The 21,569-nt window shown below is 42.8% G+C and overlaps 3 protein-coding genes across 3 annotated transcripts; all 3 read left to right on the top strand.

The window, feature by feature from the left end:
• Positions 1-894: 894 nt before the first annotated feature.
• On the top strand, positions 895-6,246 carry LOC117840026 (uncharacterized). Its single transcript, XM_034720482.2, has 14 exons — positions 895-1,107; positions 1,243-1,333; positions 1,646-1,756; positions 2,537-2,634; positions 2,711-2,797; positions 2,887-3,023; positions 3,139-3,211; positions 3,312-3,357; positions 3,433-3,542; positions 3,644-3,751; positions 3,858-3,917; positions 4,409-4,470; positions 5,128-5,452; positions 5,554-6,246. The coding sequence occupies exons 1-14, from the start codon at positions 1,000-1,002 to the stop codon at positions 5,788-5,790; spliced, it is 1,653 nt and encodes a 550-aa protein (XP_034576373.1). The 5' UTR covers positions 895-999; the 3' UTR covers positions 5,791-6,246.
• Positions 6,247-6,663: 417 nt separating this feature from the next.
• LOC117840027 (pentatricopeptide repeat-containing protein At1g62350) lies at positions 6,664-8,320 on the top strand. The gene is made up of 2 exons (XM_034720483.2): positions 6,664-7,074; positions 7,884-8,320. Exons 1-2 carry the CDS (start codon positions 6,727-6,729, stop codon positions 8,286-8,288), a joined length of 753 nt encoding a protein of 250 aa, XP_034576374.1. The 5' UTR covers positions 6,664-6,726; the 3' UTR covers positions 8,289-8,320.
• Positions 8,321-18,217: 9,897 nt separating this feature from the next.
• LOC117836666 (uncharacterized) lies at positions 18,218-21,433 on the top strand. The gene is made up of 10 exons (XM_034716133.2): positions 18,218-18,384; positions 18,495-18,553; positions 18,672-18,712; positions 18,804-18,835; positions 19,180-19,208; positions 19,804-19,840; positions 20,007-20,063; positions 20,470-20,546; positions 20,951-21,024; positions 21,127-21,433. Exons 1-10 carry the CDS (start codon positions 18,301-18,303, stop codon positions 21,144-21,146), a joined length of 510 nt encoding a protein of 169 aa, XP_034572024.1. The 5' UTR covers positions 18,218-18,300; the 3' UTR covers positions 21,147-21,433.
• Positions 21,434-21,569: the final 136 nt, after the last annotated feature.

Below are 21,569 nucleotides of genomic sequence, written 5' to 3'. Positions count from 1 at the left end.
CCGGAGGATTTAACGGCGGACATGACTGCGCGACAGGGATGGATGGCCGTGATTCCTTGCGTGCTGTGGGGGCAGTACGGCGAAGGGAAGGGGGTGTGGACCCGCCTTGTCAGGACTGAAGTCAGCGAGAGCCAGTAGAAGGTTCTAGTCTTCTTGCCGCTAGCTACCGTCGAACGGAGGGTCCGTAACGTGCTGTGTCTGTCTGCGTGTTGGACACTGTACAGTGTGCTTGCCGCTTGCGTCTTCCTATTGTTGGGCGTAAGTTTTTTTAGGAATGTTGAGGGGTAAGGTTAGTTGCGCTTGTGCATGCTAGGAGTTCTTGTAATCTCGTGAGCTGCCGAGCGAGCGAGTCCGGGGAGTGCGAACGAAGGAGATCGTACGGTCCACGATGGCCATACGAATCTTAAACATCTTAAGCTAGATAACATCTAGATTTCCGAAAGTTATGTAGCATTCTCCGAAAAGGTCAACATTGCAGTATTTGATGGTTGATGTTGGGCCTCACATCGGCAATTGGCTAAGATCCCATCTCAATGTGATTGGAATAATTTCATACATGCCATTACAAATTTCAATAATTTGAAAAATATTATTGTGACTGAGGTGATCCTCACCTGTTAGTGACATAACTGATGGTATTTTTTCAATTCAATTTTCTTGAAATTGTAATAGCACGAATTCAACTATACTATGATGGTAAATTTTCAATTCAATTTTTTGAAAATAATTATAATTTTTTTGAGAAACTTAAAAAATTGCAATGACACGAATCCAACTAGACCACGATTGATTGAGGTCCGAAGCAATCGGGCCCAGGTACACAGCCCGGCCCGCATCGCAACACTTGGGGGGAGGAGAGAGCAATGTGGCCGCAAAACCCACGGCGGCGGGTCCAGCCGGCAGCCGCCCAGCAACCCCCTCCCTGTGCGCCGCTCGGTAGCAGCAGCGCACCAAACCACCACCACCCTACCGCGCCGCACCTCCGCCCGCGCCCATGTCATGACGACGCCGCGACGGCGCGCTGACCTGTCGCCCTCGCCCTCGCCCTCGTCCTCTTCCTCGTCTCCGCTCCTCTCCCGCCTGCGCTCCGCGGCCTCCAGTCTCGTGGTCAGTCCCCGGACCCGCCTCTCTGCCACGCACCCTCTCTCTGTCTCTCAAGCATTCCGTCGAGCACCTCGCCGGCGGGGCGCTTGATAGAAGCTTTCCTTTTTCTTTTTGATGACGTCGTCGTGTCGCTTTCAGTCGCGGCAGTACAGCACGAATAAGGGAGGCAACGGCACTGGTGGGCGGAGCGGTGGTGGCTCTTCCTCCGGGCCAAGGCCACGCAGGCCAGGTGATATTTTTCATCCCACCTGATGGGCGCTGCGCTTGCCACATGAAGCATATACTTCTGCTTCCCTGCGTCTTTTTGGGATTGTTGTTATTGGTTGCCCGATGCCGGAGAGCTTGTTTCTGACTTAGCTGCACATTGCTCTTGGTTACATTCACGTTGGGTGGTTTTGGCCTACCGGAGTGTATAAATCTATTTAGAAACAGTCTCTATTTTAAGTAAAGGTTGCACGTAAAGCTTTGTGAACCAAAGACAGTCTTCAATGTTGCCACGCTGGTGTATGCTTGTAAAGCTCAAAGGTTTCAATTCCTGCAGGATTCGTGGATCCTTCAACATGGAGACTTTTTGACTCAAGGGCTTTTGGCATTAACCAGGATGCTATACCTAAGGATGCATTGGCGGTTCTCAAAAAGCTCAGACGACAAGGTGCATAACTATTCTCTTGACTATTTCTATTTGTGAGTCGAGAGTTTTGATATGCCAGTCTGATAGTCATCCCATGCATATTTTCTTTTTAGTACTCTTTCCTAAGGTGTACATACCTTTCAAAATTCAAACTTTGTAACTTACCGTATATGAGTTTAGTGATATAAAAGTGGTACAACTGGATTCGCATTTTAGCGTACGTTCCTATGGTTCGAAACTTATAATTTTGCTGCTAGCAACAATATACATTCTCAAGTTCAAAATATAGGTCTATCTAAGCAATCCTTCCAATTCTACATATATAAGTTCATTTACAACTTCAACGCACATTTCTACCGACTACCATTCACTTTGCTATTTTGGCCTTATTTATATGGAACCTAATCAATGTGTCACACATGCCGACTACCAGCTACCAGAATTATGCCAATCATCGATGGCCAGCAGAATTTCTACAATGCTTAGTCCAGATTGTAGTCAAAATGTTCAACTTATTAAAGTGGACAGAGGAAGTACTATATTGCATAGATTATGAAATTAGTAAAACCTGTTAATATGCTTGTTTTACAGTTGCTGTTTCCATCCATTCATGTATATCAATTGATTTGAAATCTATGGTTGAGATGAAAGCAACAAAACTTTCAAAATTTACAGTGAGATGCTTTCAAAATTCAATGTGAAAACATTAATATTCTTATTTAAATCATAAGGCATATGGTTTTTTACCAGTTGAATGCATATAAGAATGTGTCCAGTCTTCAAGCTAAAAATATATTGCAGGTTTTGAAGCTTATCTTGTTGGGGGATGTGTGAGAGATTTGCTACTGAAAAGGGTACCAAAAGATTTTGATGTGATTACCACTGCAAGTCTCCAACAGGTCAAACATCATGAGTGTTTTTTTAACTGAAAGTTTCAATGCCCATTTTCCATTGACACACTTCTGTTCTTTACAGCTTAAGAAAAATGTATTCAGGCGATGCATGATTGTAGGAAAACGCTTTCCAATATGTCTTCTTCAAATGCGTGACTCAGTAATTGAGGTTTGTTCTTCATAGAAACATCACCATCATGACTACATGATTTTTTGTAGCAATGTTCACTCACATCATTTTTCATTTGTTTCTAATAGGTTTCGAGCTTTCGAACAGTTGGTAATCATGTGAATAAAACTGAAAAGGGAGATTGTTTGGAAGAGTTGAATGGTTATGACGACAGGGACATTCTTCGCTGGAAGAATTCTATGAGAAGAGACTTCACAATAAATGGGTAATCTTGAAACTCCAAAGCAATTGCAGTGCTTCAAATCCTCAAGAAATGCTCTTATTTTTTGTGAGGTATTGAAGGAGATATTTTGTAACAATGTTTTAATACTTGTTGGCAGTTTATTCTTTAACCCGATGAACTACAAGATTTATGATTATGTGAATGGAGTAAGGGATATGAGAAAAAACAAAGTAATAGTTACCGATCTCCATCTTTATTTAATCACAGATTCAGCAGTGTCCTGTTTTCTCTTCCCTTTTCTTTTGACTAACTTCTTGAATGAACATTCAGGTGTGTACAGTGATTCCTGCTCATATTTCTTTCATGGAAGACCCTGGTAGGTGTTTAAGGAACACTTCTATTGATATTGCTTTATCTCGCCAAGTAAAATTTATATATCAGTATATTTCAGCCAGGATTTTACGTGGTTTGAGAATTGCTGCTCGCCTTGGTTTCCAGTTTTCAAGTGAAACTTCTAATGCGATACACGATCTTTCTTCGTCTATAATTAATATTGATAAGGTTTGCTTTCTTGGTATCCCTGCAAGTAAATTAACAATTGTATGCACATTCTCTTATATATTTTCTTCTTAGTGCTGCTTTTGGCCTCATTTACTGTTTAGGCAAGGTTGATGATGGAAATGAACTATATGTTGTCTTATGGGGCAGCAGAACCTTCTGTTAGGTTACTTGGAATATATGGACTACTCAATATTTTGCTGCCTTTCCAGGTAAATTTAACAATGTGATCCTGTTGCTAAAAACAGTATATTCCTTGTCATGGCCTTGTCAATTTTCAGCTCACTCATCAATGTTGATTGCCAATTTATGTTTTAGGCAGCATATTTGTCTGATCAGATGAAGGATAGGGCCAGATACAAAGATTTGATGCTTATGGTGAGTAACTCTGAAAATGTTTGGACTTGCTTTAGAGTAAAGAATAAGGATCCAAGTCTATTTTTCTTTGGCTCATTTGATCGACCCGAATCTCATTGAAATGAACTAATCCAGATTTCAAAGCAGGGGAAGTGAGATTAAAATGAACTAGCTAGCTGACCCACTACTATTTTCCAATGGTGTCACCATTTTCATCCCTATTAAAGAAGGATTACATTGGCTCTCTGTCCATTTTTTATTTATTTTCTGGTCCTTCTGTATTATAAATTTCTATTATGATTTATAGTTCCTGTGCCATCTATCAACAGTTTGATATATAAGTTGCTTCAGAATTTACTTCCTATTGATACCCTTTTTAGAGTTTCTGTTACCGTAATGCCATGTATAAGTAGAGTTTATATGGTTAGCCTTCATGTTAGTTTAATGTGATTTCTTGACTTTTAAGATAAGGCTTGATATGATATCTCATGCTGTTGACTTCAAATACGCAGAAACTATTGTGTAATCTTGATAGATTATTCTCTGCAGACCGGCCATGCCACTGCTCTTTGTGGTAAGAAATCTTAAATGCCTATTTTGTGCATAATTATTTTACTGCTGTGCCTAGCTATTACGTTTACACTTCTCAGGAAATGATGAAAACTAGGAATGCTAACATGCTAAGCCAGCAATTTAACTGATTTGGCTTTCATTGAATTGGCTGATATAGTGGTTCCTTTATTTCTGTAATCTTTGCTCTTGATTTCTAGTGATGCTGACTTGAGCCATTTGTTTAGGTACTGTTCTAGTAGATTTGAATGTGTATTATGTAGTCCAGTGGTTGTTCTGACTTCTGACTTGTATCATTACCTCATGCTCGTATAACCAACAAGATCTCCTAGAATATTTGCATGACTTTGCAGCAGTATCAGACTTTACTTTTTGTTCCTCTGGAAAACGCCTGCGTACTCACTAGTACGTTACAATTTTCCCATGGCGGCAGGGCACAGTCGCAGTTTATTTGTTTCTAAATTGAGATACATTGGTATTCCATGCTACATTCATTCTTTGTTTGGATGTTCTTCTTTTGTGCCTACCGATCCTCTTATGTTCTGAACAGATGAACTATTTCATTTTCTCAATTTATTTGGTAACCAAGTAACATAGGAGTAACAATCAGCATGAGCATTTTTTTTTGTCTGCCATGCCCATGACATTTTGTATTCCACAGGCTGGCACTGTTGGTATTTCACACGACACTGGTTATTTCTCCACAAGACACCCTGGTAATAAAAGCTTTTGCTGCTCTGCTGTATTTCGGATCATGGGAAAGCGCAATTGAATTTCTGAAAGAAGAAGAAGAAGAAGAAGATGGAGCTCAAGTTTCATTTGTCCCAGAGACACTGGGGCCTTCTCAGACCAAACTGGACGATCTTATGGAACAAACATCCCACCTAGCATCGCTGGTCAATGCTTCAGTACTTACATTGACAAGTTCTGATGCTCTGGAGCAATCACTAGCCCGATTCTCGGAGCCTCCACAGTTTTCAGGAGTAGTAAGTATTTCTTTAGCATATTTCTCAACTGCCTGACGCTCCAGGTTATTGTTTACTCGCACCGTACCTTGTACATTATACATGGTGGTGTTTGTTTCCAGGTGCTCGCGTCCAACAATGACAGGAACAGGTTGTTGAAAATATTTGGGGCCCTGAATTCTGGCTTGACTTCATATGATGAGCGAAGATGGTTGCATAAGATCGATTACTGGTCGCTGAAAGATGGGAATCCTGCTGAGGTCCGGTTCGTTCTCGGGAAAGTGATCATGGACACTATGAGCGATAAGTCGCCGTCTGAATCTGCTGAGGACGCTCTGCTGTTCGGCGGTTCTTGCTGATGAAAGCCGGCCCATCCGCCATCGTCCACATTATTTCAGTCTTTGAAGCACCTCCGCAGCCAGCCGTCGCTGTGAAGAAACTAGTCTGTCTCATGTTTTCGGCGAATGCTGCTAAACATATACAAAGCGTTCAGATTTTGCTGGTGCTGCGGGATGGCAACACCACAAGCCCACCGGCGCATTATATTGGTGTGGTTAAATTTACCTGGAGAGATTAGAGAATGTCTTCTATTTTTCTTAAAAGAAGAGGGAGAGAGAATGGTGTGTGTGATCTCCATTTTTGTTGTATAAGGCTATTCCTAATGGTAATTTCATTTTCATTTAATGATGCGATTCATCAACAATTTTGATGACATAGCTAATTATGAAGAAAGAGGGGGAATGGATGAATACACTATTTTCAAGACTATGAAACATGATGAAAGTAGTATCGGAAACAAGAGAGTTTCATTTTCATCTCATCAGTCTAGTCACATGCATTGCATTTTGCATTGCAATTAAATGGTATATCTAACCTATTAAATCGTGAAATGCATAATATAAGTGGTATATCTAACCTATGAAATCTGAAATGAAATTCTGCATTGGGAGATCTTATTTTATTCATCTACTTATGTTTTTTATGACATGTCATTTTTTGAAAATCACGATATGGAACTTCCCACTGGCCTAATAACGTAGACCATATCTCCCCGTCAAAACACACGTAAACGTTCATGCACGCACACGGTACACATACCTTACTCCCTATAAATGCAATACAAACATAATAATACAACCGAAGGCGTAAAACACAGACGCGCTTCGTGGGGCTTCGAATTTGTTCGTTTCCAAGGCCCGAAAGCGGAAAAGCCTCTGCAGTTCATGGGACCCTTTGAATTGAAGGCGTAACTGCCTGAAGAACTGCACAACGGCCCAAGTCCCAGTCGGTCCCAAATGCTTTCCCGTCTGCTCCCGCGCCGCCATCACCGCCGCCTCCTCCAAACCCTGCCCTGTGCCGCCGCGAAATCCGCCGCCGAGGTTGACCTCCACGACCAGAGGCTATGCTCTACGTCTGCCGCGTCGAGCCCGAGCCTGTCGATATGGCGGCGGAAGAAGGAGATGGGGAAGGAGGGCCTCATGGCGGTGGCGCAGCTCAAGCGGCTCGCGGCGCTTCCGCCGGCCGGGGCCCACCCGCGCCTGGAGCAGTTCATGGGCTCGCACGTCTCGCGGCTCCTCCGCACCGACCTGCTCGCCGTCCTCGCCGAGCTGCTCCGCCAGGACCACGTCATCCTCTCCATGAAGGTTTCTCACTCCCATCTCCAATAAAATGGGTTTCAATGCACTTGTTATGCCGAATTCTTCATTTTCAATGCAGTTGCAGAATGGGTTTGAACTCTGAAGTACCTATTCTGCATCTTCTGTTGTCACGCAGTCAGGCTGTTTGCATACAGTAGTAATGGTTGTTCTCATGTGCCTTTTCCAAAATCAATTTCGATGTATGAAGGAGAAGAAAATGGGAGTAATAAGACAGAGCAGAGGAAGTTGGATGTAGGGGGGCCTTAGCTAAATGTGGTTTCTTCTCTATCGGAGAACTCCATCCCCTCCCCGGTCATTGGCTTTGAATTCTTCATCTCCATTAATCATTTGTGAGAATTCCTGTGCATGTCTAGAAAAAGTAATTATATCATTCCTGAGTTGCACAAACATAAGATTTATGCTCCGATTGTGTTATTTGGATAGTATAGCAGGGATTACCATGTTCCTTATAATGTATCCAAGTGCAATTCAGAAATCATCTAAAGAAATCGATGAACTAAGTAACAGTTAACACCTAATCATCTAAAGAAATCATTTAGTCACCTTTCGCCTGGTGTGACTATGAGTCCTTGACTGGGGCCGAAAGTGACTAGTAAAGCATGAGATACTCAATCGAATCCTCAGTTTCGCCTTTCTGGTACGGGACTGTGCTCAGCTTCGAGAGCTCCTATACCATTATCTCTTTGTAGAGTTGGTGTTTCCTGTTGCATAGTAGCATCCAATGGACAACAATCAGTTACATCTGAAGTTTGGCATAGTCTTCTGAATGATTAAGTATCGATTTGTTGTTGCAGATATATGGTGTCGTGCGGAAAGAAATCTGGTACCGTCCTGACATGTACTTCTACCGAGATATGCTGTACTTGCTAGCAAGGAACAGGAAGGTTGATGAGACGAGGCAGGTCTGGGCAGATCTCAAGTCTGAAGACGTGCTATTTGATCAGCACACTTACGGTGACATTGTGAGAGCCTTCTGCGATGCTGGCTTAATTGATGTGGCGATGGAACTCTACGAAGACATGAGGAGCTCCCCCGATCCACCTCTATCGCTGCCATTCCGTGTTATCCTGAAAGGGCTGGTCCCGTACCCCGAGCTGAGGGAGAAGATAAAGCAGGATTTTCTGGAGCTTTTCCCCGATATGATTGTATATGACCCGCCAGGTAGCTTGTCAGATGTAGATGATGAATTCAAGTTTTGATGAATATATACATCCTTATGTTCTTGCTTCAATGCTTCATGGAATTGACTTCGTAAGGTCTACTACAAGACTATAAGCAATAAGCCCACATGATCAACTGTTGGTTCTTCTATGCATTGTAGCCAAATTAAATTTCCGATTACCCTGTTTTTTGCCTGCCCAGGTCGGTTGTAAATGTACCTGTTTCCAAGCCTCCATTCTCTTTGAAGATTTCAGAATCTTTGGTTCTCCGGGTGGAACACTGGCTTTTCTAGGGGGTGTTTGGATAGCAGGGGCTAAAGTTTAGCCTTGTCACTTCGGATGTTCGGATACTAATTAGGAGGACTAAACATGAGCTAATTATAAAACTAATAGCAAAACCCCTGGGCTAAATTGCAAGACGAATCTATTAAGCCTAATTAATCCATCATTAGTGAATGGTTACTGTAGCACCACATTGTCAAATCATGGACTAATTAGGCTTAATAGATTCGTCTCGCGATTTAGCCTAGGGGTTGTGCAATTAGTTTTGTAATTAGTCTATGTTTAATACTCCTAATTAGTGTCCAAACATCCGATGTGACAGGGGCTAAAATTTAGCCAATGCCTCCCAAACACCACCGCTCGATGTGAATCATGTATTCATGTTCGTTAACCTCCATCTACAATTTAGTGTTCCGTGGCTGGCTGGCAGCCAATGTCTGATAAGGTCCAGGCCGCACGGTGTTCCGGTTCTTGGATATTTTCCCAAATAAGTAAAGTTATCTATTTGGGAATTACTGAGTTAGATGTCTCGTGTTCATATGGAATAGAGTAAAATGCGTAAGTGGACCCTATGTGTCATCTAGGTTCGTCAACTCCAAAAGTACATTTTTTTTGTCCATAAACTTTTAATGGTGTTCACCCAAGGTCCATGCCTATCCACATATGCACCTATTGCCCACATTCTCACATGGCTGGTGAGGTATCTCTCGAGTGGGGCATTTTGTCGAGCACGTCACGGGTGTCACCAGCGTCATCCTCAAGTTCGTCGGAATGGAGATGGGCAAGCGTGCGAGCTCATGCGCGCCAGCTTCGACGCGCTCGTCGAAACGGCCTCACCGACGACGTCGGGTCCTCCGGCCACGTGCAGAGGCACTAGAGCCGGGGCTGCGGCAAGGCAGAGCACCTCGCGCGGTTGGCGGTCCCGAGGGCCGTCATTGTGGGCGTGGAGGGTGTACCATGATGCAGCACTGCATGCGGATAAGCCGAGGCGTGGAGGTGTACCACGATGCAGCACTGCATGCGGATAAGCCGATGGAGCTGTTGGTGGAGGTGCATCTCCCGTGGTACTTTCTGCAAGAAGCTAAGGTGGGCTGCGCGGCTGCGCCTGCCTCTTCCTTACTGCGTGCATCGCCCGAGGGAGACGAAAACTGTTGGTCGTCATATACGTCGCCACGGAGCTCCACCTCATCAGCCGTTCCAGCTTGTCTCGTGCATGGCGGTAATGCTCGGTCGTGGTGGCGTGATGCGGCTGCGAGCGCCCATGGTCTTGCCGAGCGCGCGGGCGAATTGGTGGGCAATGCGGAGCGTGTCGCGGACGACGGAATCGAAGTGGCGTCGCCACCCTGCGATGGCGCAAGTGCGCGATCGAGACGGACCGCGAGCCATGCGTTGGCGTCGTCGAGCTCGAGCGCCTCAAGGTCCATCCGCAGCGAGGTACTAGCCGCCCCACGTGTCGAAGACGATCTTGGCAGCAGCTCGGATGAAGGCACGCAGGCCGCAGCCATGAGTAATGGCAGCGGCTGCCTGGGCCACTCGTCGACGGCACAGTGGAGCTCAGACCAAGAGGGGCCGAGGTCCATGAGATCGGCCTCCTCGTCATCAGCGGCTCATGGCGGAAGTTGCCAGTAATCGGAGATATGCCGTGGTCGTCACGGTCTCACGGACTCCTGCCTGTCAATGATGCCGTCAGTTATGACTCCTCCCGGTGTGAGCTTCTTGCGGATTAAAGTTTCAATTCGCATCTTCAACTACTCAACCTTGGTACGTATTTCTTGTAATTTACTGCAGATTAAAGATTCAATTCGTATCTCCAACTCAAATGCTCAATCTCTGTTTGCTGATTGTTCTTGCCATTGTTGTTTTGCTGGGTAACGTGGGATGCATGGGCACTGATGCATAAGAGAACTACACAAAGGCAGAGGACCGCGTGCTCGAGGCCAAGGACGTGCTGAAGCAGGTGCGCCCCGCGGCGGTCGCTGACCTGCGCGGCGCCGATTCACACCTCAAGGCATACGAGGGCGCGTAGGAGATGCTGCGGGGCGTCGAGCCCAAGCTCGTCGGGCACCCGCGCCCTTATAACCACGAGCAGCGCCTCCACCCCCCCCCCCCCCCCCCCCCCCCCCCCCCCCGCCCCCCAACCCGTGGGTTTCCGGAGGGAGGTGCCCGTGAAATTTGAGGATGGACGCCGGTGACACGCTCGACCAAATGCCGCAGCCGTCAGTACGCCATGTTAGCGATAGATGCATGCATGATGTATATGGACCTGTGATGAACGGTTTTAAAAGTGTATAGACTCAAAAATGCACTTTCAAAGTTGATGAACCTAAGTGACATATCCTCATCAGTTTAGAGGTGCAGGCGCATTTTACTCAATCAATAGAGTAAAATATGGAATAATAAGAGAGAAACTTGATTTGATACCCACGTTGAAGGAGGCTGGAGATGGAGAACGCGATGGTGCTCGGGGAGCTCGGATGGAGACGGTAGATAAACTATGTATCTTTAAAACTTATATTAAACCTATGTACAAGATTTTTTCTTTAACATTTTTAGATATCTATCAACATTTGTTGACATCGTCAGCAAATTTTTTTTATAAAAAGTCTATCTTAATTGTCACCAATACTTCTTGACGTTGACCAACCTTTTTTATGTGTACCAACATTTATCTTTAACGTTTTTAGATTCACCAATATTTTTGCTCAACATTTTTTTGCATTCACCAACTTTTTTTCTCTCAACCTTTTTTTACATTCACCAAATTTTTTACATTAAAAAAAAGTTGAGATAGTATATCCAAAATGATGATTTTTAAAAATACAACACAATATAGTCATATTGGATCTCATTGTATTATATTAATTTTTAGGAACACAGTAGTTTAAATGGCATCCAAAATGTATTTATGGTTTGAGAGAGAAATGAGATCAAGATCAAAGTTTTAAATTCAAAAGATCTCTCCCTCCTACTTCAACAAAGGAGCAAACCGCACGAGTTTAAAGAGAATTAGAAGGAATGCGTGGAAAAGAAAGAAAAAAAGTAGAAGGAAAGAAAAATAGAAGCAAAGAAATAATAAAATATATGCAAATTAAAATGAAATATCTATAAAGGGTCTAGAAATATAAAAAATTGGAAGGAAGTAAATAGAAAAGAAAAAAAAGAAAAAAAATGATGGGCATGCATGTGCTTTGCATGCACGCTAGGCCATTGGCCAGCCCACCTGACTCATCGGACGGTGTGGATACATCCGAGTAGGCCTAAGCTAGCACATCACGACAACCAAAACCTCTATTGGGCCAGGCCGATTGACCTCCCGCTGGCCCATCCGTATGCTTCAACACATAGCCAACACCCACCAAGGAGGGGAGCGGCCGAGCGAGGTAGGAGAGGCGGCTGATCCGGAGAGCAGAAGAAAGTGAGGCGGCTGATTTGGGAGAAGAGTGAGGCACGCGAGGGAGAACGATCGGAGAGAGGTATCGGATCATGTCGATCCGCGCCCTCAGTCGTTTGGCGGCGTGACGCTAGGTCCTCCCTGGCGATCAGCGGGGAGCCCCTTCCCGACTGTGAATTCCTCGGCGGCCAGCTTCTTCCTGCCATCCTCGCGTCCTGCGGCGGCGAAGGGAGCTCGCTCTCTCCACACATTTGTAAGTTTTCATGCCCACCCAGATCTCATTTCACTTCCGTAAGATCTCATGCCCGTGAACTAAGGTTTAGGGTTTACCCCCTAGATCTCGTATCACACCCGTCCTTAGCCCCATATCTAATATTTGATCGGTTCTTCTCATGTTTGATCGGTTTAGGTCTTCGCTCACGGCTCACTTTCTTTTTTGGCGCAAACAAAGCTGCTCCAATCCCCCACGCCAAGATATATTCCCGCACTCCTTGCCTTGGCTACTTTCGCTTCATGCTTAGCGTACCTTTATCATAGGGATAAAAGAGCCCTAAAGAAGCCTCTGATGACAAGACTGGTATATCACTATTGCTCCCATTTATTTGTAAGAATGGTTGGTGATCGGAATTCTCACTTCTCAGTGTACATACAAGAGAACTGCATTTGTATCTTATTTTGCTACTGCACCATCGGATGTATATGAACTAGATTATTATTGGTATATATGTGATGGCCATTATGTTTGGATGTTTTTTCCTGTGTAAACGATGAACTGCATACGTTTTTTCATAGCTTAAATGTAGATGACCTTATGTGCAAGGCTTTGCCTATATGTTATCTAATCACCTTTGCATTAACTGTGTGCCTAGTCTATTGTTTTTTGTCATGTATTATAGTGAAACGCAGGGAGTTCAATGAGACAGTGATGAGATGGGACAAGTGGATCGAGCTGGATATGAAAGGTGAGGATTGTCCCTTAGTGATCTTTATGTTCCGACTCTATGGATGATTGTTTGAATTTGTTGTTCTCATCTTCCTTGAACAACTGGTGACTGAGTTACGAGCAATTGGTTTTGTTTCAATTATATTCTATTTTTGTTGCTTCTCTGTTGTTGGTGCAACATAGTAATTTTGTTTCACTTGTATGACTGAGTTCACTAACTGTTTAGTTTTTTTATTTTGTGTGAAATTGTCATAATGTTGTTTGTGTGCGTGCTTGTGGGAGAAAGGGGGCAGGGGTGCGGCTGAGAGCCTACTCTATGTGATTTACTTCTTTTTTACTAACGTGTTTGGTTAGTAGTTTGTTTGTAGCACTGTATTTTGGCTTATTCAGTGTGAGTTATACCTTCAGTGATGTGCTGCAAATTTACATGCTCTATTATTACTCAAGCTCCCTGGAAAGTTGATTTCTTTTTAATGCTGGTCATAATTTATATGTCAGAGTACTCTGCATGATGTGCATAGTTTTGCAACCCAGTTTCTATCTTGTTGTTGCTTATAAATTTGAGCCTTTACAAAATGTACCTAATCTGTGAAAGATGTCATGTCTTCCACACCTGTAAATAGATACCAGCAATATTGTATCCTCTGAATAAGCAACCACGACTATTTCTAAGCCTGATACACTATGTAGTTAGTATGATTTGTCACTGTTAGCTATGCAGATCAAATTACAACACAACAATATTATACAAGAGTGTACAACGCCCTCTCTTTAGTGACTAGTCTAGCACTCATCCTTTACTTCTACCATACTCCACTCATCTACCATGCTCATGGTTGAATGGCATGGCAAGGAAGGGGGCCTCTATTTATAGGTCAAGGGAGTTCATAGGATGATGACATGTGTTCCCTTCTAGAGTTTTCACTAGACAATATTAAAATTTCTTCATGGCAACAACATCTAGTGTCTTCATGGAAAATATCATGGATCATGAGTTGTGGGGAAGGTTCTAGAAATTTGTATTGCTTTTCTTCAATACTCCCCTCAATGCAAACTTCTCTCCAGAGTTGTCTTGCAGACCATGCTGAGTGCCTCCCGAAACTTCTCGAACTTTGCCTTGTTCAGACCTTTTGTGAAGATGTCGGCAATCTGCTCATCAGTCTTTGTAGGCACCATCTCAATTTCTTCCTCAAGGACCTTTTCTCTTATGTAGTGATAATGAACTTCTATGTGCTTGGTCCTTGCATGAAAAACTGGATTTTCTTGCATGAAAAACTGGTCCCAGCTAAGAGATGTCTGAAAAGACACGTCAGTATGCCATGTCAGCGATAGATGCATGCTTGGATGTGTATGGACCTATGACAAACGGTTTTAAAAGTTTATAAATCTAAAAATGCACTTTCAAAATGATGAACCTAAGTGACATACCCTCACAAATTTAGAGGTGCAGGTGCATTTTACTCAATCAATAGAGTAAAATATGGAATAATAAGAGAGAAACTTTTGATTTGATACCCACGTCGGACGAGGCCGGAGATGGAGAACGCAATGGTGCTGGGGGAGCTCGGATGGGGACGACAGATAAACTATGTATCTTTAAAACTTATATTAAACCCATGTACAAGATTTTTCTTTAACATTTTTAGATATCTATCAACATTTGTTGACATCGTCAGCAAATGTTTTTTTATAAAAAGTCTATCTTAATTGTCACCAATACTTCTTGACGTTGACCAACCTTTTTTATATGTACCAATATTTTTCTTTTAACTTTTTTAGATTCACCAATTTTTTTGCTCAACATTTTTTTACACGAACCAACTTTTTTTTTTTTGCATTCACCAACATTTTTTCTCTCAACTTTTTTTTACATTCACCTACTTGTCAAGCTATCCGTACAACAACTTGTGGACTGCATGGGCTACGGATGCATTGGAGGAAGCCACACCCCAGCTGCTTTCAGAATTCAGATACATGGCAAAAGGCAGGCTGTGTCCGCGATGCGGATTACCCATTTGCTGGTAGCTGTGGTCCGTGCCAGACAGAGAACTTTCCTATGGCTGTCCGCATTGATGGATATTTCATGTTTCCAGCAACAGAGGAGGGACTGAAGCGAGCAGTCTCCATACAGCCTGTACTGGCTGATGTGTTTGTCAATGATGCTTTTGCAAGGTTTACTTGCGGGCGAACTCTCGAGCTCTCTGACTGTGAAGACTGGGAGGTGCCGGACAAGGATCAGCTCCACACCGTACTTGTTGCATATGGAGAGGATGATGAAGGAGAGTACTGGTTGATTAAAAACTCGTGGGGGAAGGGGTGGGGTGATAAAGGTTATGCCAAACTGCGCCGAGGCGTCACTGATAAAGGACTGCTTGGATGAGTGTGGTCTTGTAGACTTGGGTTTCACTGGTCCCTTGTTTACATGGTCAAACCAACAGGATGGTGATGCTCTGGTTCGTGTCCGGCTGGATAGGGCTGTTGCAAATAGTTCCTTTTCAGCAGCTTTTGATGATTGTGTGGTAGAGAATATCTTAACCACCACATCTGATCATTTCGCTGTCCTAGTTCGTCTCCAAAAATCTGCTGAGAATTCAGAAAGGAGGTCGGTTCAGACGGGCTTCAAATTTGAGGCTGCATGGCTACGTGCGCCAGACTACCGTAACACTTTCGAACGGGCGTGGACTGATGCAAATTCTGGGCCGCGATCTCTGCAAACTACTTGGGCTAGCCTACACTCAGTTGCATCTTCTTTACAAGAATGGAGCCAAGTTAGCTTCGGTGCAGTCCGAAAGGAGATCAGGAAGTTGGAGCGACAGCTGAAGTGACCTCTTTAATATTTCAGCCTACTCATCAATACTGAATGCTAATTAATTTGCATTTAGGCTGCATATTTGTCTGATCATTGATCAGTTCTCCACAAGATGCCCAGGTAATCAGGGCTTTTGCCGCACTGCTGTATTTTGGATCGTGGGAAAGCACCGTGAACTTCCTGGAACAAACATTATTGGGTGTCATCCTCCATTTGTTCCAGAAATCATTGGGTCTTCTCAAACTAATCAGGGCAATCTTATGGAACAAACATCACATCTAGCATCTCTAGTCAATTCTTCAATATGCACATTGGCATCTTTAGATAATCTGCAGCAATCAGTAGCCGCCATATACGGGGAGGCTTCACAATTTCAGGAGTGGTAAGTATTTGTTTACCGTATGTCTCAGCTCCCAACCGTGTCATATATACTAGTTATTTCTCTTTACTTTGTGAATTTTTACGATTTATCGGTTTATCCCAGGAACAACCTTATTTTCATTTACAGACTACTAATTTAGCACAACTTGCTTTGCGTAGCTGCATTATTTATCTGTAGGTTGCATCGTTATATCGTGGTTTCAGATGGCTTTTTATGCTCTCACGTACTGAAACATTTTCCTCTTGCACGTTGATGTTTCAATGTGTTTAAGAAAGAAGATAAGTTACCCCAGTTTCTGCTCTGAAAATTATGAAACATACTTGAGGATAAATCTAACTCGAAATGAAAAGAAAAGAGATAAATCTAACTCAAAATGACAAGAAAAGCAGAAAATGGTTTGTGCATACTTATGTGGTGTTGTTTAATTTCTCTTATCTTCTCCTTGAAGTGAGAAATACACTGTACATCATAATTACATGACACATCATAATTTCGCGAGTTTTTTTCCCCCTGGATTTGTTGCCAGGTGTTGATTCCGACTTGACTTGGTTAAATCGGGTAAGGCGGACGCCCAGGATTAATTACGGGCGGCTAAAAGATGGGGTTCCTGCTGAGGTCCGATTTGTTCTTGGAAAAGTTATCTTGGACGCTATGGATGATGAGCTACCATGTGCGTCTACCGAGGATGCTGCTATGACAAATGTTGCCGATGGAAGCCATCCCCAGTTTCAATCGTAGTAAAACAGCAGTCGCCAGTTCGTCACCCAACACAAAACCAGTCAGCCTCTTCTGTTTTCGGTCGCTGCAGCCAAAGGTTTTTCCTCTGGTAGGTGGTACTGGAGGACGGCCATGGCCCACGGCACGAACTTACTGTGCATTATCGTAGGAGCGGAACCTACCAATCTATGGCTGAATCCCCTGTTAGATGTACGTTATAGGGTCTGTTTGGCAACCATGTGTTAAAGTTTAACACCTGTCACATCGGATGTTTGGATGCTAATTAGGAGTATTAAACATAGGCTAATTACAAAACTAATTACACAGATGGAGTGTAATTCACAAGACGAATCTATTAACCCTAATTAGTCCATGATTTGACAATGTGGTGCTACAGTAACCAATTGCTAATGATGGATTAATTAGGCTTAATAGATTCGTCTCGCGAATTAGCACAGGGTTCTGCAATTAGTTTTATAATTAGCTCATGTTTAGTTCTCCTAATTAGCATCCGAACATCCGATGTGACACTGTTAAAGTTTAACACCTTGTATCCAAACACCCCCCATAGTAGTGGTGTTTGTTTCCAGGTGCTTGCATCCAACAACGATAGGAGCAGGTTGTTGAAAAACAATAGCAATATCGCAGGTTGTTTCCAGGTCGCTGAAAGATGGGCATCCTGCTGAGGCCCGATTTGCTCTTGGAGCAGTGGTCATGAACACTATGAGCGGTAAGTCGCCGTGTGATTCTGTTGATGATGCTGTTTTGATTGAGCTGGTTAGCTGCAGATATTGCTATTGAAAGCCGTCTCGTCCTATATTATCCAAATAGATATTTCGCTAAATTTATTTTAAGGCCCCGTTTGAGTCCCTTCATTTTGAAGGAATTGGAATCTATTTAATGGGGTAGGCTAATTTATGTTGGAATGTGGCATTCCACAACTTTCCAAAGTTTAGATATAAGCCTATCTTAAATTCATGGGGTGGGAGATGTAAATTGATTCTATAGATTATGGTTATTAGAATGGAATTCAATTCTTATAGCACGCTCTTAGACTCGCTTCTCTATAGTAGAAGTGCAGCATATAAGTATCTCTCCCATATCACCAACTATAATATACAACTATATTCCACATACAATTATATTAGCTTAATTAATTTGTGTCTAAATTATGATTATTAGGATGGAATTCAATTCCAATGATCCAAACGGGGCCTAAGAGAATTCCTGTACTCTTCATTTTTATTATATAACGATAGAAATTTTTCTTCTTCCAAAACACACGTTTACATGCACGCGACCTTACTCCTTTAAAGTTTAAACGCAATGCAAAGTGCATCACCATCCAACTGAAGGCGTAATACGCAGGGTGCGTATCTGTTCGTTTCCAAGACCCGAAAGCGGAAAATTCCTCCGCACTTGAGGGGCCCCAGTTGAAGGCTTCAAGGCGAAGCTGCCTGAACTGCACAGTTGGCCAGTCTCGACGGTCGTCGTCCTCGCCGCTGCCCCCCACGTCGGAGGCCGGAGATGGAGAGCGCGGTGGTGCTCCGGGAGTGGTTCGACCGCGTCGACGCCGCCCGCACCGGCAACATCACCGCTCCTCAGCTCCAGGTCCGCTTCCATCCCATCCTCGTCTCCGCAGTTTCTTCTCCCCAATTCTACCCCAACCGAGCAACTCGTGTTTGGAGGAGCTGACTGCTAACTATCGAACCGCCCACCAGAGCGCGCTCGCCGTGGGCAACCTTGACTTCCCTCTCTCTGTTGTGCAGCAGATGATAAGGTCGCTCTCCTCCTCTCGCCCTTTGCCTTTTGCTTTGTTGATTTTTTTTTTCTGTTTAATTGTTTGATTGGGTATTGGCTATTTGGCTTGAGCTTAATGGGGACGGGATTCCGTGCAGGATGTATGACTTTGATCGGAACGGCACCATGAGCTTCGAAGGTTAGCTCATAATTCTGCATATGTAAATGTAAGCTGGTTGATAGGGTTAACTTGATTTGACCTGACGCGTTGTATGCTGCGTTTTTCGCAGAGTTTCTGGCTCTTAACAAGTTCCTTCAGAAGGTATTTGGGCTCTATATTATTTTTTTCAAACGAAATTTGGGCTCTAATTGGACCTGTTGCTCTGGTCAAGCATTTTCTGCAACTTTGTTGAATGATTCAAGAGTTTATACTGCAATTTTTCTTTTCGAATCAACAATGTGCACATGTCTCGTTTGAATCGGAATGGCCCCCGAGAATGCTATTTAAGCTTCAGTTTTGAAAAGGAAATGGTCTCTTATGATGTACCAAAGTTATATTTTACAAATGCATAAAAGGTATAACTTAGAGTGATTGACTCATTGCATCCCTAGCAGCAAACTCCCTGTCTGACTCGCATGTATTTCTTTGTTGTTTTCAATTTGCAGGTGCAAAGTGTCTTCTCCACACTAGAAAGGTATTATGTTTCATGTGTTGTGGAAATGGTGTCATGTGTAGCATCCTGAAAATGTTGATTTGCTTACTTAAGCATTTGTCATAATCTACATTTCTCATGAATTCTAGTGTGCTTTGACGCGCTTCTTATAACCAATACTTCTGTATGTGATATCTTGTAGCTAGGAGCCTATAAAGATGATAATTCAACTTTAAGGTTTAATCATTCTTTAAGCTAGAAAACAATGCTGTATTTGCATGTCCTTTGCAGGATAACTTTAAAACTGATCAACTTGGCAGGAGATCTTATGCCAAGTTGTCCTCTCCGTAGAGATCTATGTGAAATATGAAGTTTCCTTGACCATCTTCCCATCCATAACCACCTCCATAAAGTTGCATCCAGCAACACTCCATACCTCCCATAGCACCGAAGTGCTTTGTTTCAGTTAAAGTACTGTTATTATCCTCAGCACTGGCTTTTTTGTTTAGGAAACATATGACGCATGCTGCCCATTCTTGTGCTTATTCTTTCATTTATATCATAAGCTGCATTTTTCATTTACACCATATGTAAAGTTTTTCTTGTTTAAATTTCTCACATTTCTCGTTAACTTCAGGGGTCGTGGATTTCTCAGTCTTGAGGAGGTGTATGAGGTAATATAATAATTTCTCCTATCTTGATTGATTAATTTGTGTATCTTCAGCAGTTTTAGCTCATGGTGTTTGTTACACACACCACTTTTCCTACCACACCTCTTTTCCTTGTATGAGCAACATTTCATAGACCTTTCTTTTTAATTTACATCCATCTTCATTACAGGCATTAATCAAACTTGGTTTCTCATTGGATTCACCTGCTTTCTACACCGTTTGTGAGGTAATTCCTGTTCAGTTCTACTGTAAAGTTGGCCCATGATTATTCATGTCTTGCTTTAGAGAGTGCATCCTAAGCCTGTAGTTTTGGTACATGGTGTTACAACTTTGTATTGCTGGACTGTCAACTTCCTATGGTGATTGAGATAGGTCATACTACAATGTAAAGCTGATGCAGACTTTGCTACATTATGAACTAATAATCTTTACCATTTTATTCACTGTCTCCCAGAAAAAAAAATACTGCTACCTTAGCACCTTCCTCTTTGTTTGTGCTACAACGTTAATTTCCTACCTACACAGCTTAGACGTCATACAATGAATTTTTTTTTCCATTCAAGATTTCAAATTTAGTTTCACTGCCTGCAAGCATCATTGTTTGTTCAATATCAATACTTTGGCATCTGCAGAGCTTTGACAAGAGCAAGAAGGGGATGGTTCATTTGGATGAGTTTATATCACTTTGCATTTTTGTGCAGTCAGCTCGGTATGTACTTCCATGCTACCTACTCCATCCGTTTCAAATTGTTGGTCATTTTGGCTTTTCTAGGTTCATAGATGTTTGTATGCATCTAGACATACACTATATTTAGGTACATAGCAAAACGACCTACAATTTGGGATGGAGGGAGTACAATTCTTGTGCCTTTTAGTTATAGTGTTTGTGGAAAAGGATCGCTCTACTTGTTCAGTTCGTATCATCAAATAATCTTAATCATTTTGTGGTCTTTCACATGGTACTTGCTATCATCTCCATGATTTACTTCTCTCTGAATGGCGAGTAGTACTTTCTAGGATGGTGTCCATGATTTGCAATTTTAAAGCACTCTTTTCCCATGTGTTATGTGGTAAAATTTATGGTTTACTGATCTACTTGCTTCATTTCTGCAGTAACATGTTCAATTCATTCGATACAAGCAAGCAAGGAAGAGTGAGTTTGGATTTTAACCAATTTGTTTACTGCAGTGAGTTCCTATTTCCTGTGCCCATATCACTGCTGCTCTATCTCGCCCTTCACTTCAGATGACATAGAAAATGATACTTTGTCTTTCTGCCTCGTCCTGCAGCGGCAAACTGCAGGATATAGCTTCTACTTGGCACTTGTACATGGAGACACCAACAAAGTTTGCAGTGAAGCGCGAACCATTCACCAATCAAACCTTATTCCAGCATCGGCAGCTGGATGCTACTGCAATTCATTGTTTCCGAAACGAGGCTTCTTGTACAACATTTTGCTTGAATATTCTTCAGGGTCGGCTGCTCGTCATTTTGCGTCCAATTTACAACAGTCTTGGCCTGTATATGTAGAATGAGACATGGAAATTTGTGGTTGTATTGTATCAATATCAGTTAGTCCGTACACACTCTTTTGTATTGTCGTTTTCCTTTGTTCATCTTTCTTATTTTATATGGGTTCTTTTGTTCATTTTGAGGGAAATACTTGGTAGTCAAATATAGGCTCACTATGCATTACGAAAATAGGCCCAAGGTACAGTAAGCAGGCCCATGA

Source organism: Setaria viridis, chromosome 9 (genome assembly GCF_005286985.2).
Source record: "Setaria viridis chromosome 9, Setaria_viridis_v4.0, whole genome shotgun sequence".
NCBI classification, from domain to species: Eukaryota; Viridiplantae; Streptophyta; class Magnoliopsida; order Poales; family Poaceae; genus Setaria; species Setaria viridis.
The sequence above is the reverse complement of the archived record's forward strand: the minus strand, read 5'-3'. Positions and strand labels throughout refer to the sequence as shown.

Bases quoted from the DNA above. Each gene is read 5' to 3' on its own strand.
- LOC117836666 (XM_034716133.2), top strand. From the start codon at position 18,301: ATGGAGAGCGCGGTGGTGCTCCGGGAGTGGTTCGACCGCGTCGACGCC. The intron at 19,209-19,803 runs GTATTATGTTTC...CGTTAACTTCAG, and splicing joins GTCTTCTCCACACTAGAAAG to GGGTCGTGGATTTCTCAGTC. The intron at 20,547-20,950 runs GTATGTACTTCC...TCATTTCTGCAG, and splicing joins ATTTTTGTGCAGTCAGCTCG to TAACATGTTCAATTCATTCG.
- LOC117840027 (XM_034720483.2), top strand. From the start codon at position 6,727: ATGCTTTCCCGTCTGCTCCCGCGCCGCCATCACCGCCGCCTCCTCCAA. The intron at 7,075-7,883 runs GTTTCTCACTCC...TTGTTGTTGCAG, and splicing joins ACGTCATCCTCTCCATGAAG to ATATATGGTGTCGTGCGGAA.
- LOC117840026 (XM_034720482.2), top strand. From the start codon at position 1,000: ATGACGACGCCGCGACGGCGCGCTGACCTGTCGCCCTCGCCCTCGCCC. The intron at 3,543-3,643 runs GTTTGCTTTCTT...TTTACTGTTTAG, and splicing joins CTATAATTAATATTGATAAG to GCAAGGTTGATGATGGAAAT. The intron at 5,453-5,553 runs GTAAGTATTTCT...GTTTGTTTCCAG, and splicing joins CTCCACAGTTTTCAGGAGTA to GTGCTCGCGTCCAACAATGA.